The following is a 21,894-nucleotide window of genomic DNA, read 5'->3' as shown; positions in this document are numbered from 1 at the left end:
TGTCCCTCCCCCTCCCCATCCCATGTCCCTCCCCCTCCCCATCCCATGTCCCTCCCCCTCCCCATCCCATGTCCCTCCCCCTCCCCATCCCATGTCCCTCCCACTCCAATCCCATGTCCCTCCCCTTCCAATCCCATGTCCCTCCCCCTCCAATCCCATGTCCCTCCCCCTCCAATCCCATGTCCCTCCCCCTCCAATCCCATGTCCCTCCCCCTCCAATCCCATGTCCCTCCCACTCCAATCCCATGTCCCTCCCACTCCCATCCCATGTCCCTCCCCCTCCAATCCCATGTCCCTCCCCTTCCAATCCCATGTCCCTCCCCCTCCAATCCCATGTCCCTCCCCATCCCATGTCCCTCCAATCCCATGTCCCTCCCCCTCCAATCCCATGTCCCTCCCCCTCCAATCCCATGTCCCTCCCCCTCCAATCCCATGTCCCTCCCACTCCCATCCCATGTCCCTCCCCCTCCAATCCCATGTCCCTCCCCTTCCAATCCCATGTCCCTCCGCTTCCAATCCCATGTCCCTCCCCATCCCATGTCCCTCCCACTCCCATCCCATGTCCCTCCCCCTCCAATCCCATGTCCCTCCCCCTCCAATCCCATGTCCCTCCCCTTCCAATCCCATGTCCCTCCCCATCCCATGTCCCTCCCCTTCCAATCCCATGTCCCTCCCACTCCAATCCCATGTCCCTCCCCATCCCATGTCCCTCCCCTTCCAATCCCATGTCCCTCCCACTCCAATCCCATGTCCCTCCCCATCCCATGTCCCTCCCCTTCCAATCCCATGTCCCTCCCACTCCAATCCCATGTCCCTCCCCCTCCAATCCCATGTCCCTCCCCCTCCAATCCCATGTCCCTCCCCCTCCAATCCCATGTCCCTCCCCCTCCAATCCCATGTCCCTCCCCTTCCAATCCCATGTCCCTCCGCTTCCAATCCCATGTCCCTCCCCCTCCAATCCCATGTCCCTCCCCCTCCAATCCCATGTCCCTCCCACTCCAATCCCATGTCCCTCCCCCTCCAATCCCATGTCCCTCCCACTCCAATCCCATGTCCCTCCGCTTCCAATCCCATGTCCCTCCGCTTCCAATCCCATGTCCCTCCCACTCCAATCCCATGTCCCTCCCACTCCAATCCCATGTCCCTCCCACTCCAATCCCATGTCCCTCCCCATCCCATGTCCCTCCCCTTCCAATCCCATGTCCCTCCCACTCCAATCCCATGTCCCTCCCACTCCAATCCCATGTCCCTCCCCCTCCAATCCCATGTCCCTCCCCTTCCAATCCCATGTCCCTCCCCTTCCAATCCCATGTCCCTCCCCCTCCAATCCCATGTCCCTCCCCCTCCCATCCCACGTCCCTCCCCATCCCATGTCCCTCCCACTCACATCCCATGTCCCTCCCCATCCCATGTCCCTCCCCATCCCTTGTCCCTCCCCCTCCCATCCCATGTCCCTCCCCCTCCCCATCCCATGTCCCTCCCCCTCCCCATCCCATGTCCCTCCCGCTCCCCATCCCAAGTCCCTCCCGCTCCCCATCCCATGTCCCTCCCGTTCCCCATCCCATGTCCCTCCCGTTCCCCATCCAATGTCCCTCCCGCTCCCCATCCCATGTCCCTCCCGCTCCCCATCCCATGTCCCTCCCGCTCCCCATCCCATGTCCCTCCCGCTCCCCATCCCATGTCCCTCCTGCTCCCCATCCAATGTCCCTCCCGCTCCCCATCCCATGTCCCTCCCGCTCCCCATCCCATGTCCCTCCCACTCCCCATCCCATGTCCCTCCCTCTCCCATGTCCTTCCCCCTCCCACGTCCCTCCCACATCCCCCTCCTTCCAATGTCCCTCCCCATCCCATGTCCCTCCCGCTCCCCATCCCACTCCCCATCCTTACCCGTCATATGCAGCGATGTAGCGGCCAAGGAGCCGTCTCTCGGGGGCGGGTATCTCTCCGTACAGGAAGAAGTGTTTGTCTGACAAGAAGTCCGGGAGGTCAGGCAATCCTGAGTCTGCACTGTCATCACCATCGTCCCTGGCAACAGTTCCTGATGGCGTGTCATCATCTTCATCTGTGGAGCCCCAGTAGGGGTCAACATCATACTTCCTCCCCGGAGACTTGGCAACAGCAGCCTCGTGTCTCGCTACCTTCTCCTTGGCCCTGATCACGGAGTCAACAGTCAAGTGTAACACAGACACTTTGCCTCTACATCCACATATTCAGACACTGTGCCTCTACATCCACATATTCAGAGACCACTGTCTGAACAGACAGTAACTGTCAATCATATATCGCAAAATGTATTGTAATAAGCATTTCCAGTTCACTAAAATAGTCGCTACGAACAATGTCTACAGACAGATTTCCTTTAGATCCTGCTCTGAAATATTTACAGTCAAGAGGTTTCAACGCAATTTAATCTGAATATGCTTGTGAATCATGATACACATTGTATCATGACCTACGTATCATATCATATAATGGCCTATGTATCATATGTCGTATCATGTCCTGTGTATCATATCGTATCGTGGCCTATGTATCGTATCATGGCCTATGTATCATGTCGTATCATAGCCTATCTATAATATTGTATCATGACCTTTGTATCATATCATATCATGGCCTATGTATCATATCATATCATGGCCTATGTATCATATCATATCACGGCGAATGTATCATATCATGTCCTATGTATCATATCATGGCCAATGTATCATATCATATCATGGCCAATGTATCATATCATATCATGGCCAATGTATCATATCATATCTTGGCCTATGTATCATATCTTATCATGGCCTATGTTTCATATCATATCATGGCCTATGTTTCATATCATATCATGGCCTATGTATCATATTGCATCGTGGCCTATGTATCATATCGTATCATGGCCTATGTATCATAACATATCATGGCCTATGTATCATATCGTATCATGGCCTATGTATCATATCGTATCAGGCCTATGTATCATATCATATCATGGCCTATGTATCATATTGCATCGTGGCCAATGTATCATATCATATCATGGCCAATGTATCATATCATATCATGACCTATGTATCATATCGTATCATGGCCTATGTATCATATCGTATCATGGCCTATGTATCATATCATATCATGGCCTATGTATCATATCGTATCATGGCCTATGTATCATATCGTATCATGACCTATGTATCATATTGTATCGTGGCCTATGTATCATATCGTATCATGACCTATGTATCATATCGTATCATGGCCTATATATCATATCGTATCATGGCCTATGTATCATATCGTATCATGGCCTATGTATCACATCGTATCCTGGCCAATGTATCATATTGTATCATGGCCTATGTATCTGTCGTATCATGGCCTATGTATCATATCGTATCATGGCTAATGTATCACATCGTATCATGGCCTATGTATCATGACCAACGTATGATATCCTATCGTGGCCTATGTATCACATATCCTATCATGGCCTATCTATAATATTGTATCATGGCTGATGTATCATATCTTATCATGGCCTTTCTATATCATGACCTATGTATCCTATCGTATCGTGGCCAATGTTTCATATCATATCATGGCCAATATATCATATCTTGTCATGACCTTTCTATATCATGACCTATGTATGACATCGCATCCTGGCCTATGTATCACATCGCATCCTGGCCTATGTATCATATCGCATCCTGGCCTATGTATCACATCGTATCCTGGCCTATGTATCATATCATATCATGACCTATGTATCACATCGCATCCTGGCCTATGTATCACATCGTATCCTGGCCTATGTATGACATCGCATCCTGGCCTATGTATCACATCGCATCCTGGCCTATGTATCACATCGTATCCTGGCCTATGTATCATATCGTATCATGACCTATGTATCACATCGCATCCTGGCCTATGTATCACATCGCATCCTGGCCTATGTATGACATCGTATCCTGGCCTATGTATCACATCGCATCCTGGCCTATGTATCACATCGTATCATGACCTATGTATCACATCGCATCCTGGCCTATGTATCACATCGCATCCTGGCCTATGTATGACATCGTATCATGACCTATGTATCTGTCGTATCCTGGCCTATGTATCTGACGTATCCTGGCCTATGTATCTGTCGTATCATGGCCTATGTATCTGTCGTATCCTGGCCTATGTATCACATCGCATCCTGGCCTATGTATTATATCGTATCATGACCTATGTATGACATCACATCCTGGCCTATGTATCACATCGCATCCTGGCCTATGTATCACATCGCATCATGACCTATGTATCACATCGCATCCTGGCCTATGTATCATATCGTATCATGACCTATGTATGACATCGCATCCTGGCCTATGTATCACATCGCATCCTGGCCTATGTATCATATCGTATCATGACCTATGTATCACATCGCATCATGGCCAATGTATCATATCGCATCCTGGCCTATGTATCATATCGTATCCTGGCCTATGTATCACATCGTATCCTGGCCTATGTATCATATCGCATCCTGGCCTATGTATCATATCGTATCCTGGCCTATGTATCACATCGCATCCTGGCCTATGTATCACATCGTATCCTGGCCAATGTATCACATCGTATCATGACCTATGTATCATATCGCATCCTGGCCTATGTATCACATCGTATCATGACCTATGTATCATATCGCATCCTGGCCTATGTATCACATCGCATCCTGGCCTATGTATCACATCGCATCCTTGCCTATGTATCACATCGTATCCTGGCCTATGTATCATATCGCATCCTGGCCTATGTATCACATCGCATCCTGGCCTATGTATCACATCGTATCCTGGCCTATGTATCATATCGTATCCTGGCCTATGTATCATATCATATCATGACCTATGTATCATATCATATCATGACCTATGTATCATATCGCATCCTGGCCTATGTATCACATCGCATCCTGGCCTATGTATCACATCGTATCCTGGCCTATGTATCATATCGTATCCTGGCCTATGTATCACATCGTATCCTGGCCTATGTATCATATCATATCATGGCCTATGTATCATATCGTATCCTGGCTTATGTATCTGTCGTATCATGGCCTATGTATCTGTCGTATCCTGGCCTATGTATCACATCGCATCCTGGCCTATGTATCACATCGCATCCTGGCCTATGTATCACATCGCATCCTGGCCTATGTATCACATCGTATCCTGGCCTATGTATCTGTCGTATCATGGCCTATGTATCTGTCGTATCCTGGCCTATGTATCTGTCGTATCATGGCCTATGTATCTGTCGTATCATGGCCTATGTATCACATCGCATCCTGGCCTATGTATCACATCGCATCCTGGCCTATGTATCATATCGTATCCTGGCCAATGTATCACATCGTATCCTGGCCTATGTATCACATCGCATCCTGGCCAATGTATCACATCGTATCCTGGCCTATGTATCACATCGTATCCTGGCCTATGTATCATATCATATCATGACCTATGTATGACATCGCATCCTGGCCTATGTATCATATTGCATCGTGGCCTATGTATCATATTGTATCCTGGCCAATGTATCATATCATATCATGACCTATGTATCATATCGTATCCTGGCCTATGTATCACATCGCATCCTGGCCTATGTATCACATCGTATCCTGGCCAATGTATCACATCATATCATTGCCTTGCTGTATTGTACAATCAGACAGGTACGTACCTCCGTATTTCATCGTCTGTGTCCTCGCCTGAGTCGGTGTCTCCTCCATACATGTCGTCTGTAAAGATAACAACATTGTTGTAATCATCAAGTGCTTCCCAACGTCTTCATACTCTAGCAGCTCTCACTGAGCAGTGTAGCAGTTGTCAGTAGACATCTTGTTACACATACCCAAATATCAACATTGCAACAAACACAACAGACACATACCTACATCTGTACACAGACACAGACCTATGTCTGTACACAGAACACAGACACATACCTATGTCTGTACACAGAACACAGACCTACATCTGTACACAGACACATACCTACGTCTGTACACAGAACACAGACACATACCTACGTCTGTACACAGAACACAGACACATAGCTATGTCTGTACACAGACACATACCTACATCTGTACACAGAACACAGACACATACCTTTTTTTTTTTTTTTTGACATTTTTATTCCTTTCGAAGAGTTGTACATCAGGTTCAGAGGTTACACAGTAGGTTTAGTCAATTGTAGTGACAATACGTTACATAGATGTACATTTCTTGTGATATAAATATAGCATGCATAATTGAAACACGCGCGCGCGCGCGCACGCACGCACGCACGCACGCACGCACGCACGCACGCACGCACGCACGCACGCACGCACACACACACACACACACACACATGATATGCCTCAAGAAGAGGGTGAAAAGTTGTATCGATAGTCAGATATAACTAAAACAATTATGGTAGTATTGCTATTTGAGGCATAGCTGATCTATAGCCTTATTGTACAAGGCATGATTATTATATTAATTTGTGTAGGATTTTTCCCCATTGTCGTTCAAATTGTAATAGACCATTGTTTTTGGTGGCAATGAATTTTTCAATCATCGCTGTCTCTTTTAGTATTTTCCTAAAATTATCAAAAATTGGTTTCTCACCCTTAATACTTGATATATATATATATCTTTTACTGGATATTATAATATGATTAAGTAAAAGTTTATTTTTGTCGAATCCAAAAATAACTGAGTATTTGGTAAGTGAGATCCTAGTATTTGTGTCAAGGTTTAAAAAGGTTTCCAGTTTGCTCCAAAAGTGTTTAACATATTCACATTCCCAATATACATGTATAAGGTTTTTCGCCATTTAAGTCACAAAAGGAGCAAATATCATTATCAACTAGTTTTATTCTTAATAATTCCTTTTTGGTGTAAATTATTCTGTGGATAAACTTAAACTGAAAGTCAATCAATTTAGTATCTTTAGTACATTTTCTGAAATTTGAATAAACTTCTTTCCTTTGAATATCATTATCAAAAAGAGATTGCCATTTTCCATTTACTAAGGGTGGTTTTGTTATTGTAATTAGTCTATCATAAAAGTACCTAGATCCTTGAACGGATATAAATATATCCCTCAATTGTGGACTAAAATTTAAGTCATATATTGGTATTTTGATATAGTGATTGACAGTGTCTCTCCATTCTTTAGGTATACTAAGTTTAACCTTATTATAATCTAATATTGTACCCTGTATATCATAACGTACTTTTAATATTTCAAATGGCAAAAATCCATTCTCATTACATAAGTCCTTAATTGTCACTATACCCTTTTTAAACCAATTTTTAATTATGTAGTTTTCATGTTTACATTGGTGATTTAGCCATAGGGGCTGTGATAGAATTTCGGAGATCCTTTCTGAATTTGTTGTAAATTTTCTGCCGTAATTTCCCCAAACATTTAAAACATCTCTCCAAAAAGGGTTTTTCACACATAAATATTTATCAGCATTGACTCCTAAATTTATCATATCAGTGAAAGAAAAAACTGAGGGATTATCACATGTACTCTTTTTTAAATACTTTCTTAAAGTAGATAATTTTAGTGATTCTATAAATATTTTAATGTCCACCATTCTAAGCCCACCATCAGCATAATTATTTTTCAGATTTTGCCTTTTAATTTTATCTGGTTTATTATTCCATAAAAAAACTAAACAAAATTTTATTTAAATTTGTAATAAAATCTTCTGGGGGGTTTGGCAGTGCCATAAAAATATGGACAAGAGTTGCGAGAGCCAATGACTTGATAACAGTAATTTTACCTATAAGAGTCAAGTTTCTTCTTCTCCAGTTTGCCAATAACCTATTTATTGTTTCAAGTCTTTTTCGGGTATTGATAACCAATAGATCTTGCAAATGGGGGTTGAGAATAATTCCCAACACTTCAAAATTGCCTACATGCCAGTCTAACTTTAAGTCTTCACAAATATTTGTTGAGCTCCCTGCTTTCAACCCAATCCATATGGCTTTTGTTTTATCAATATTTATTTTAAGTCCAGACATTTTAAAGAAACAATCAAGTATATTTATTGCTGCATACAGGCAGTCAGCCTCTCCGTTTAAGAATAATTGTGTGTCGTCTGCATACTGACCTAATTTGTACTCTTTCTCATTCAATACAATTCCTATAATGTTTTTATTGTCTCTTATCATACAGCCTAAGATTTCCACAGCAAAAAGAAAAAGATATGGTGATATTGGGTCTCCTTGTCTGCAACCTCTTTCATTTATAAAGAAAGAAGACATATGACCGTTTTGTATTACACAAGAGGATACATTATTAGTTAGTAGGTGTATCCATTTTATCATATAAGGCCCAAAACCATACTTTTCTAATGCCCTGGAAATAAACTGTCTTGATATTGTGTCAAACGCTTTCTCAAAATCAATCAGCAGCAACATTCCTGGTCTATTTAGTCTTTTACATTCAAACATAATGTCATACAAAAGTCTAGTGTTTTCGCTAATACATCTTCCAGGAATAAAGCCAGTTTGATTATCATGAATTAGGTGATCTAAAGTTGTTTTCATTCTATTTGCAATACATGTACTAATTATTTTATAAAGTGCATTCAGCAATGATATTGGACGCCAGTTTTTTAGAAATCTTCTGTCTTTGTTTCCCTTGGGTAGACACGTAATGACTCCCCTTTTCATTGTATATGTCATTTCCTTATTTTCAAAAGTTTCGTTTATGTATCTAAAAACCCATATTTTTAAGTCTTTCCAAAAAAACTTAAAGAATTCTATTGGAAAGCCATCTACTCCTGGGCTTTTGTTATTTTTCATTTGTTTTACTGCCTTTGATATTTCATCTAAAGTGATTTTTTCTTCTAAATTAACCCTTAAGTCTTCATTTAGACTAGGTGTTTTTACATTTTTGAGTGTCTCAGCATTTTCACTATCATTTTCTATTGGTAATGAGTAAAGCTTCTCATAAAATTTTCTTTGTTCATTTATTATTAAGTCCCCGTCAGTAATTTCTTCCCCTTTATTATCAATCAAAGTGTTTATGAGTTTACTTGTATAATTTCTAGATTCCAAAGTACAAAAGTAGCTTGTTGGTTTTTCACCTTCATCATACCATTTTATCCTATTTCTAATATGTATTCCTCTTGTTACTTCTTCATTAATTTTTTCTAATTCTATTTTATATTTGGATAGTTCAGCCAATTTATTTTCACTAATCTGTTGAAAGTTATTCCTAATGTCTTCCTCTACTTCTTCTATTTTATCTTCCAGTTCCTTAGTCTGGTTTTGCCTGTTTTTTTTAACATATGTTGCCAATGATATGGTTTTACCTCTAATTTTCATTAATAAAGTTTCCAGAAATAAACAGTCACCAATGGTTAATTCTAAGTTTTTATCCTCATCACCAATCTTACCTCCTGGCTCTTTACAAGAATATTCTGTTATAGTTTCTTCCATAATTTCCTTCACCATTTTAACATAATCTACATTACACAATAATGAGGTATTAAGCTTCCAATAACCTCGTCCTTTTTCCTGACTTAAACTGTTTGAGAATTCGAGAGTTATTACTGAATGGTCAGATTTATAGCCTGGTAGTATTGAACTCTTTAAAGTCATATCATAAATATCTTGAGAGATCATGAAAAAATCAAGCCTTGCCTGTTGTCTTGGATTTCTTTTCCACCAAGTGTATTTTCTTAAGTCCTGATTGATATCCCTCCAGACATCTATAAGGTTATATTGTTCTACTTTTTCCAATATTGTCTCTCTAGCTTTTGGGTTATTAATGTTTTTATAATTTTCTAAATCAAAAGCTGGATTCAGAACAAGGTTCCAGTCACCGCAAATTACTAGCGATTCATTTTCAAAATTATCAATATCCGTAAATAGTTTTAGATAAAAGCCTGGATCATCTTTATTTGGGCCATATAAGTTAACCATGGTCAACTTAATGCCTTCAATAGTGATATCTGTAAGTATATAGTTACCATTACTATCTGTTTTAGTTCTATGAATTTTTATTTCTAAGTTATTATTGAAAAGTATAGCTACCCCTCTGGCGTTGGACCTAAATGGTGCAATAATACATTGTAGCCCCCATTCATTTCCCATTAAATTTTCATCTTTTTCAGAAATATGAATGTCCTGTAGACAAATGATTGAGAAATTTTTCTTTCGCCAGATATTCATGACTTCCTTTCGCTTATTTTTTTCAGCTAAGCCTCTACAATTTACAGATACAATTTTAATTTTATTTATTTTAGCCATTATCAAAGGGAAAGATTTGACAACTTTTAAACCATGTAAACATGATGAATAGTTTACACCTACTGAGCATATACAGGAGATTTTTAGTTGGAGTACAACCCGAAGAAAGGTTTATTTGATTTTTATAAATCATAACACAAAAATAAAAAAGATAAACCAAAAGAAAAACTTGTGTATAAAAAAACAAAAAAACAAAAACAAACAAAAAAACAAAAAACAAAACAAAAAGGTAGCCTTGGAAAAAACATGGACAAAGACACATACCTACATCTGTACACAGAACACAGACACATACCTACATCTGTACATAGAACGCAGACACATACCTACATCTGTACACAGAACACAGACACATACCTATGTCTGTACACAGAACACAGACACATACCTACCTCTGTACACAGAACACAGACACATACCTACCTCTGTACAGACACATACCTACATCTGTACACAGAACACAGACCTACGTCTCTACACAGAACACAGACACATACCTACATCTGTACACAGAACACAGACACATACCTATGTCTGTACTTAGAACACAGACACATACCTACCTCTGTACACAGACACATACCTACATCTGTACATAGAACGCAGACACATACCTACATCTGTACACAGAACACAGACACATACCTATGTCTGTACACAGAACACAGACACATACCTACCTCTGTACACAGAACACAGACACATACCTACCTCTGTACAGACACATACCTACATCTGTACACAGAACACAGACCTACGTCTCTACACAGAACACAGACACATACCTACATCTGTACACAGAACACAGACCTACGTCTCTACACAGAACACAGACACATACCTACATCTGTACACAGAACACAGACACATACCTACATCTGTACACAGAACACAGACACATACCTATGTCTGTACACAGAACACAGACACAGACCTACATCTGTACACAGAACACAGACACATACCTACATCTGTACACAGAACACAGACACATACCTAGGTCTGTACACAGACACATACCTATGTCTGTACACAGAACACAGACACATACCTACATCTGTACACAGAACACAGACACATACCTACGTCTGTACACAGACACATACCTACGTCTGTACACAGAACACAGACACATACCTACATCTGTACACAGAACACAGACACAGACCTACCTCTGTACACAAAACACAGACACATACCTACGTCTGTACACAGAACACAGACACATACCTACATCTGTACACAGAACACAGACACATACCTATGTCTGTACTTAGAACACAGACACATACCTACCTCTGTACACAGACACATACCTACATCTGTACATAGAACGCAGACACATACCTACATCTGTACACAGAACACAGACACATACCTATGTCTGTACACAGAACACAGACACATACCTACCTCTGTACACAGAACACAGACACATACCTACCTCTGTACAGACACATACCTACATCTGTACACAGAACACAGACCTACGTCTCTACACAGAACACAGACACATACCTACATCTGTACACAGAACACAGACACATACCTACATCTGTACACAGAACACAGACACATACCTATGTCTGTACACAGAACACAGACACAGACCTACATCTGTACACAGAACACAGACACATACCTATATCTGTACACAGAACACAGACACATACCTATGTCTGTACACAGAACATAGACACATACCTACATCTGTACACAGAACACAGACACATACCTACATCTGTACACAGAAAACAGACACATACCTACATCTGTACACAGAACACAGACACATACCTACATCTGTACACAGAACACAGACACATACCTATGTCTGTACACAGAACACAGACACAGACCTACCTCTGTACACAGAACACAGACACATACCTACGTCTGTACACAGAACACAGACACATACCTACATCTGTACACAGAACACAGACACATACCTATGTCTGTACTTAGAACACAGACACATACCTACCTCTGTACACAGACACATACCTACATCTGTACATAGAACGCAGACACATACCTACATCTGTACACAGAACACAGACACATACCTATGTCTGTACACAGAACACAGACACATACCTACCTCTGTACACAGAACACAGACACATACCTACCTCTGTACAGACACATACCTACATCTGTACACAGAACACAGACCTACGTCTCTACACAGAACACAGACACATACCTACATCTGTACACAGAACACAGACACATACCTACATCTGTACACAGAACACAGACACATTCCTATGTCTGTACACAGAACACAGACACATACCTATGTCTGTACACAGACACATACCTACATCTGTACACAGAACACAGACACATACCTACGTCTGTACACAGAACACAGACACATACCTATGTCTGTACACAGAACACAGACACATACCTACATCTGTACACAGAACACAGACACATACCTACGTCTGTACACAGAACACAGACACATACCTATGTCTGTACACAGACACATACCTACATCTGTACACAGAACACAGACACATACCTACGTCTGTACACAGAACACAGACACATACCTACATCTGTACACGGACACATACTACATTTGTACATAGCACAGACACATACCTACACTGTACACAGAACACAGACACATACCTACATCTGTACACAGAACACAGACACATACCTACGTCCATCTTGGTTGACTTCTTCGAGGGAGGGGACTTAGGAGACTTAGGCGTCACTGGCTTCTTGCTGGAGCTGCCTGATCAACAGAAGAACACTCTGTTGACTTAAGACATCTTGACGAGCCTGTTCATTCATTGTTATCCTCCACAGCGACACCCTCCTCCCCTCAACAACCCCAGACTCTCACCTTGTCGGGCCGGGTTGTGTGGCGGTAGAGCAGTGGCCTCATCCTCCCCTCACCCTCCCCTCAACAATCCCAGACTCTCACCTTGTCGGGCTGGTTTGTGTGGCGGTAGAGCACTGGTCTCATCCCCTCAACAACCCCTGACTCTCACCTTGTCGGGCCGGGTTGTGTGGCGGTAGAGCACTGGCCTCACCCTCCTCTCAACAATCCCAGACTCTCAGCTTGTCAGGCTGGTTTGTTTGGCGGTAGAGCACTGGCCTCACCCTCCCCTCAACAACCCCTCAACAACCCCAGACTCTCACCTTGTCAGGCTGGTTTGTGTGGCGGTAGAGCACTGGTCTCATCCCTTCAACAACCCCTGACTCTCACCTTGTCAGGCTGGTTTGTGTGGCGGTAGAGCACTGGCCTCATCCTCCCCTCAACGACCCCTGACTCTCACCTTGTCGGGCTGGTTTGTGTGGCGGTAGAGCAGTGGCCTCATCCTCCCCTCACCCTCCCCTCAACAACCCCAGACTCTCACCTTGTCGGGCTGGTTTGGGTGGCGGTAGAGCACTGGCCTCACCCTCCCCTCAACAACCCCGGACTCTCACCTTGTCGGGCTGGTTTGTGTGGCGGTAGAGCACTGGCCTCACCCTCCCCTCAACAACCCCTGACTCTCACCTTGTCGGGCTGGTTTGTGTGGCGGTAGAGCAGTGGCCTCACCCTCCCCTCACCCTCCCCTCAACAACCCCTGACTCTCACCTTGTCAGGCTGGTTTGTGTGGCGGTAGAGCAGTGGCCTCATCCTCCCCTCACCCTCCCCTCAACAACCCCAGACTCTCACCTTGTCGGGCTGGTTTGGGTGGCGGTAGAGCACTGGCCTCACCCTCCCCTCAACAACCCCTGACTCTCACCTTGTCGGGCTGGTTTGTGTGGGGGTAGAGCACTGGCCTCACCCTCCCCTCAACAACCCCTGACTCTCACCTTGTCAGGTTGGTTTGTGTGGCGGTAGAGCACTGGCCTCACCCTCCCCTCAACAACCCCAGACTCTCACCTTGTCAGGTTGGTTTGTGTGGCGGTAGAGCACTGGCCTCACCCTCCCCTCAACAACCCCTGACTCTCACCTTGTCAGGTTGGTTTGTGTGGCGGTAGAGCACTGGCCTCACCCTCCCCTCAACAACCCCAGACTCTCACCTTGTCGGGCTGGTTTGTGTGGCGGTAGAGCACTGGCCTCACCCTCCCCTCAACAACCCCGGACTCTCACCTTGTCGGGCTGGTTTGTGTGGCGGTAGAGCACTGGCCTCACCCTCCCCTCAACAACCCCGGACTCTCACCTTGTCAGGCTGGTTTGTGTGGCGGTAGAGCACTGGCCTCACCCTCCCCTCAACAACCCCTGACTCTCACCATGTCGGGCTGGTTTGTGTGGCGGTAGAGCACTGGCCTCATCCTCCCCTCAACGACCCCTGACTCTCACCTTGTCAGGCCGGGTTGTGTGGCGGTAGAGCACTGGCCTCACCCTCCCCTCAACAACCCCTGACTCTCACCTTGTCAGGCTGGTTTGTGTGGCGGTAGAGCACTGGCCTCACCCTCCCCTCAACAACCCCGGACTCTCACCTTGTCAGGCTGGTTTGTGTGGCGGTAGAGCACTGGCCTCACCCTCCCCTCAACAACCCCTGACTCTCACCTTGTCAGGCTGGTTTGTGTGGCGGTAGAGCACTGGCCTCACCCTCCCCTCAACAACCCCGGACTCTCACCTTGTCAGGCTGGTTTGTGTGGCGGTAGAGCACTGGCCTCACCCTCCCCTCAACAACCCCTGACTCTCACCTTGTCAGGCTGGTTTGTGTGGCGGTAGAGCACTGGCCTCACCCTCCCCTCAACAACCCCTGACTCTCACCTTGTCAGGCTGGTTTGTGTGGCGGTAGAGCACTGGCCTCACCCTCCCCTCAACAACCCCGGACTCTCACCTTGTCGGGCTGGTTTGTGTGGCGGTAGAGCAGTGGCCTCATCCTCATCAGAACTTTCGTCTGGGGTGTCGGCATCTCCAACTCTGTATCTGGGAAAACAACGCAACACTCTGACATATGTACATATGTATACATGGGGTATTCCCCAACACATGGTGTGTGTATTCCCCAACACATGGTGTATTCCTTAACACATGACCCATGAAGATTGCGGGGTAGAATAGGTCTTCAGCAACCCATGCTTGCCGTAAAAGGTGACTATGCTTGTCGTAAAGGGTGACTAACGGGATCGGGTGGTCAGGCTCACTGACTTGGTTGATGCATGTCATCGATCCAAATTGTGTAGATTGATGCTCATGATATTAATCACTGGATTGTCTGGTCCAGACTTGATTATCTTCAGACCGCCGTCATATAGCTGGAATATTGCTGAGTGAGGCATAAAACAACCAACCAACCAACCAACCCTGACACATGGTGTATTCCCTGACACATGGTATATTCCCTGACACATGGTGTATTCCTAACACATGGTGTATTCCCTGACACATGGTGTATTCCCTGACATATGGTGTATTCCCTGACATATGGTGTATTCCTACCACATGGTGTATTCTTAACACATGGTGTATTCCCTGACACATGGTGTATTCCCTGACACATGGTGTATTCCCTGACATATGGTAAATTCCCTGACACATGGTGCATTCCCTGACACATGGTGTATTCCCTGACACATGGTGTATTCCCTGACACATGGTGTATTCCCTGACACATGGTATATTACCTGACATATGGTGTATTCCTAACACATGGTGTATTCCCTGACACATGGTGTATTCCCTGACATATGGTGCATTCCCTGACACATGGTGCATTCCCTGACACATGGTGTATTCCCTGACACAAGTTTATTCCCTGACACATGGTGTATTCCCTGACATATGGTGCATTCCCTGACACATGGTGTATTCCCTGACACATGGTGTATTCCCTGACACAAGTTTATTCCCTGACACATGGTGTATTCCCTGACATATGGTGCATTCCCTGACACATGGTGTATTCCCTGACACATGGTGTATTCCTAACACATGGTGTATTCCCTGACACATGGTGTATTCCCTGACACATGGTGCATTCCCTGACACATGGTGTATTCCCTGACACATGGTGTATTCCTAACACATGGTGTATTCCCTGACACATGGTGCATTCCCTGACACATGGTGCATTCCCTGACACATGGTGTATTCCCTGACACATGGTGTATTCCCTCACACATGGTGTATTCCTAACACATGGTGTATTCCCTGACATATGGTGCATTCCCTGACACATGGTGCATTCCCTGACACATGGTGTATTCCTTGACACATAGTGTATTCCTAACACATGGTGCATTCCCTGACACATGGTGCATTCCCTGACACATGGTGCATTCCCTGACACATGGTGCATTCCCTGACACATGGTGTATTCCTAACACATGGTGTATTCCTGACATATGGTGTATTCCCCAACACAAGTTTATTCCCGACACATGGTGTATTCCCAGACACATGGTGTATTTACAGACACATGGTGTATTCCCAGACACATGGTGTATTCCCTGACACAGGTTTATTCCCCGACACAGGTTTATTCCCAGACACATGGTTTATTCCCGACACATGGTGTATTCCCAGACACATGGTGTATTCCCTGACACATGGTGTATTCCCTGATATATGGTGTATTCCTCGACACATGGTGTATTCCCGACACATGGTGTATTCCTCGACACATGGTGTATTCCTTGACACATGGTGTATTCCCCGACACATGGTGTATTCCCGACACATGGTGTATTCCTCGACACATGGTGTATTCCCGACAAATGGTGTATTCCTCGACACATGGTGTATTCCTTGACACATGGTGTATTCCCCGACACATGGTGTATTCCCGACAAATGGTGTATTCCTCGACTCATGGTGTATTCCTTGACACATGGTGTATTTCCCGACACATGGTGTATTCCCAACACATGGTGTATTCCTCGACACATGGTGTATTCCTTGACACATGGTGTATTCCCTGACACATGGTGTATTCCCTGACACATAGTGTATTCCCTGACATATGGTGTATTCCCCGACACATGGTGTATTCCCGACACATGGTGTATTCCTCGACACATGGTGTATTCCTTGACACATGGTGTATTCCTCAACACATGGTGTATTCCCTGACATATGGTGTATTCCTCAACACATGGTGTATTCCCGACACATGGTGTATTCCCGACAAATGGTGTATTCCTCGACACATGGTCTATTCCTTGACACATGGTGTATTCCCCGACACATGGTGTATTCCCGACACATGGTGTACTGTATACTTACTTCCTCCAGGGCAAGAGCTTCTTCTGCTTGTAGCTGTCCACGATCCACTGCTTGTTGACAATCCGGCCACGCCCCTCCACCTGCTGGTACTTGGGGGTGTTGTCAAACGCACAGCTGGGAGAGACAAGGAGAGACATGAAGAGACAGAACTGTACAGCTGGGAGAGACATGGAGAGACAGAAATGTACAGCTGGGAGAGACATGTGGAGACATTAAGAGACGGAACTGTACAGCTGGGAGCGACATGAAGAGACAGAACTGTACAGCTGGGAGAGACATGGAGAGACAGAACTGTACAGCTGGGAGAGACATGGAAAGACAGAACTGTACAGCTGGGAGAGACATGAAGAGACAGAACTGTACAGCTGGGAGAGACATGGAGAGACAGAACTGTACAGCTGGGAGAGACATGGAGAGACAACAGTACAGCGGGGAGAGACATGGAGAGACAAATATCCATAGATGGGAGAGACATGGAGAGATAGAACTGTACAGCTGGAAGAGACATGTAGAGACGGGAGAGATGGGAGAAACATTGAGAGACAACTATACAGCTGGGAGAGACATTGAGAGACAACTATACAGCTGGGAGAGACATGGAGAGAAAACTGTACAGCTGGGAGAGACAACAGTACAGCTGGGAGAGACATGGAGAGACAACAGTACAGCTGGGAGAGACATGGAGAGACAGATCTGTACAGCTGGGAGAGACATGGAGAGACAACTGTACAGCTGGGCGAGATATGGAGAGACAACTGTACAGCTGGACAAGACATGGACAGAACTGTACAGCTGGGCAAGACATGGAAAGACAGAACTGTACAGCTGGGCGAGACATGGAGAGACAGAACTGTACAGCTGGGAGAGACATGGAGAGACAACTGTACAGCTGGGAGAGACATGGAGAGACAACTGTACAGCTAGGAAAGACATGGAGGATACAGAACTGTACAGCTGGGAGCGACATGGAGAGACAACTACAGCTGGGCAAGACATGGAGAGAACTGTACAGCTGGGAGAGATATGGAGAGACAGAGCTGTACAGCTGGGAGATATATGGAGAGGCAGAACTACATAGATGGGAGCGACATGTAAAGACAGAACTGTACAGCTGGGAGAGACATGTAGAGACAAATATCCATAGATGGGAGAGACATTGAGAGACAACTATACAGTTCGGAGAAACAGGGAGAGACAGAACTGTACAGCTGGGAGAGACAATGAGAGACAGAACTACAAATATGGGAGAGACATGGAGAGACAGAACTGTACCGCTGGGAGAGACATGGAGAGAATTCTACAGCTGGGAGAGACATGGAGAGACAACTGTACAGCTGGGCAAGACATGGAGAGACAGAACTGTACAGCTGGGAGAGATATGGAGAGACAGATCTGTATAGCTGGGAGATATATGGAGAGACAGAGCTGTACAGCTGGGAGAGACATGAAGAGAGAGAACTGTACAGCTGGGAGAGATATGGAGAGACAGAACTGTACAGCTGGGAGAGACAGGGAGCGACAGAACTACATAGATGGGAGAGACAGGGAGAGATAAAACTACATAGATGGAAGAGACATATAGAGACAGAACTGTACAGCTGGGAGAGACATGGAGAGATAGAACTACATAGATGGGAGAGACATGGAGAGAACTGTACAGCTGGGAGAGACATAAAGAGAACTGTACAGCTGGGAGAGACATGGAGAGACAACTGTACCGCTGGGCAAGACATGGAGAGACAGAGCTGTACAGCTGGGGAAAGACATGGAGAGACAGAACTGTACAGCTGGGAGAGATATGGAGAGACAGAACTGTACAGCTGGGAGAGACATGGGGAGACGGAACTGTACAGCTGGGAGAGATATGGAGAGACTGCTGAACAGCTGGGAGAGACATGGAGAGACAGAACTGTACAGCTGGGAGAGACAGGGAGAGACAGAACTGTACAGCTGGGAGAGATATGGAGAGACAGAACTACATAGATGGGAGAGACATGGAGAGACAGAACTACATAGATGGGAGAGACATGGAGAGACAGAACTACATACATGGGAGAGACAGTACTACATAGATGGGAGAGACATGGAGATCAGTACTACATAGATGGGAGAGATATGGAGAGACAGAACTACATACATGGGAGAGACATGGAGAGACAGAACTACATAGATGGGAGAGACATGGAGAGACAGAACTACATAGATGGGAGAGACATGGAGAGACAGTACTACATAGATGGGAGAGACATGGAGAGACAGAACTACATAGATGGGAGAGACAGTACTACATAGATGGGAGAGACATGGAGATCAGTACTACATAGATGGGAGAGATATGGAGAGACAGAACTACATACATGGGAGAGACATGGAGAGACAGAACTACATAGATGGGAGAGTCATGGAGAGACAGAACTACATAGATGGGAGAGACATGGAGAGACAGAACTACATAGATGGGAGAGACATGGAGAGACAGAACTACATAGATGGGAGAAACATGGAGTGACAGTACTACATAGATGGGAGAGACAGTACTACATAGATGGGAGAGACATGGAGAGACAGTACTATATAGATGGGAGAGACATGGAGAGACAGAACTACATAGATGGGAGAGACATGGAGAGACAGAACTACATAGATGGGAGAGACATGGAGTGACAGTACTACATAGATGGGAGAGACAGTACTACATAGATGGGAGAGACATGGAGAGACAGAACTACATAGATGGGAGAGATATGGAGAGACAGAACTACATACATGGGAGAGACAGTACTACATAGATGGGAGAGACATGGAGAGACAGTACTACATAGATGGGAGAGACATGGAGAGACAGAACTACATAGATGGGAGAGACATGGAGAGACAGAACTACATAGATGGGAGAGACATGGAGAGACAGAACTACATAGATGGGAGAGACATGGAGAGACAGAACTACATAGATGGGAGAGACATGGAGAGACAGAACTATACAGCTGGGAGAGACATGGAGAGACAGAACTGTACAGCTGGGAGAGACAGTACTACATAGATGGGAGAGACAGTACTACATAGATGGGAGAGACATGGAGAGACAGAACTACATAGATGGGAGAGACTCACATGAGATGTGTACATCCCCGCCCCCAATCTGGTCGGTACTTGGCCCCCATCTCCAAGGCCTTCTCTCTCAGTTCCCCACGGTAGGGGTTCTGGTAGCCGCTCATCACAAACACAACCTTCTCCATCACCTTGTGGAATGCCTTGGCCGGCGATGCCTTGGGGGGCTCCGCTGGAAGAATACAGACAAGATAACTGATACAATGCCACACACACATACACACATGCACCTACATACACACACATGCCCACTATCACCTACATACACACACATGCACACACACAGCTACACACACACACACATACACACATACACACACATACACACTATCACCTACATACACACTATCACCTACATACACACCCATACACACATGCACCTACATACACACCCATACATACACACACACACATACACACACATACACACTATCACCTACATACACACACATACACATATACATACACATTCCACACCACACCCTTCACCCCACAGTCAACAACATGCACCTGCTTATGAAGGCACACTGTTAACAACAATCACCTGCTTATGAAGGCACAGTCAACAACAAGCACCTGCTCATGAAGGCACACTGTCAACAACAAGCGTCTGCTTATGAAGGCACACTGTAAACAACAAGCGTCTGCTTAAGAAGGCACACTGTCAACAACAAGCACCTGTGTATGAAGGCAGTCAACAACAAGCACCTGTGTATGAAGGCAGTCAACAACAAGCACCTGTTTATGAAGGGACACTGTCAACAACAAGCACCTGTTTATGAAGGGACACTGTCAACAACAAGCACCTGCTTATGAAGGCACACTGTCAACAACAAGCACCTGCTTATGAAGGCACACTGTCAACAACAAGCACCTGTTTATGAAGGCACACTGTCAACAACAAGCACCTGCTTATGAAGGCACACTGTCAACAACAAGCTACCTGCTTATGTAGGCACACTGTCAACAACAAGCACCTGTTTATGGAGGCACATTGTCAACAACAAGCACCTGTGTATGAAGGCAGTCAACAACAAGCACCTGCTTATGAAGGCACACTGTCAACAAGCACCTGCTTATGTAGGCACACTGTCAACAACAAGCACCTGTTTATGGAGGCACATTGTCAACAACAAGCACCTGTTTATGGAGGCACGCTGTCAACAACAAGCACCTGCTTACGAAGGCATACTGTTAACAACAAGCACCTGTTTATGGAGGCACACTGTCAACAACAAGCACCTACTTATGAAGGCA

General features: G+C 45.0%; 1 protein-coding gene across 2 annotated transcripts in view; it reads right to left on the bottom strand.

Moving 5' to 3' along the window:
- Positions 1 to 21,894, bottom strand: part of LOC139441855 (DNA repair protein XRCC1-like) — a 66,036-nt gene that overhangs the window by 6,298 nt on the left and 37,844 nt on the right. For both annotated transcript variants that reach the window (XM_071222596.1, XM_071222597.1), the window contains 6 exons: positions 20,641 to 20,809; positions 17,527 to 17,640; positions 15,140 to 15,228; positions 13,012 to 13,089; positions 5,749 to 5,806; positions 1,888 to 2,151 (listed from right to left, as the gene is read on the bottom strand). In XM_071222596.1, coding sequence (XP_071078697.1) covers positions 1,888 to 2,151; positions 5,749 to 5,806; positions 13,012 to 13,089; positions 15,140 to 15,228; positions 17,527 to 17,640; positions 20,641 to 20,809 — 772 coding nt within the window. The remainder of the gene's footprint in view (positions 1 to 1,887; positions 2,152 to 5,748; positions 5,807 to 13,011; positions 13,090 to 15,139; positions 15,229 to 17,526; positions 17,641 to 20,640; positions 20,810 to 21,894) is intronic.

Source organism: Haliotis cracherodii, unplaced genomic scaffold, assembly GCF_022045235.1.
Source record: "Haliotis cracherodii isolate W230 unplaced genomic scaffold, xgHalCrac1.p SCAF_46, whole genome shotgun sequence".
Taxonomy (NCBI): domain Eukaryota; kingdom Metazoa; phylum Mollusca; class Gastropoda; order Lepetellida; family Haliotidae; genus Haliotis; species Haliotis cracherodii.
Note: the sequence above shows the minus strand (reverse complement) of the source record. Positions and strands in the feature narration are given on the sequence as shown.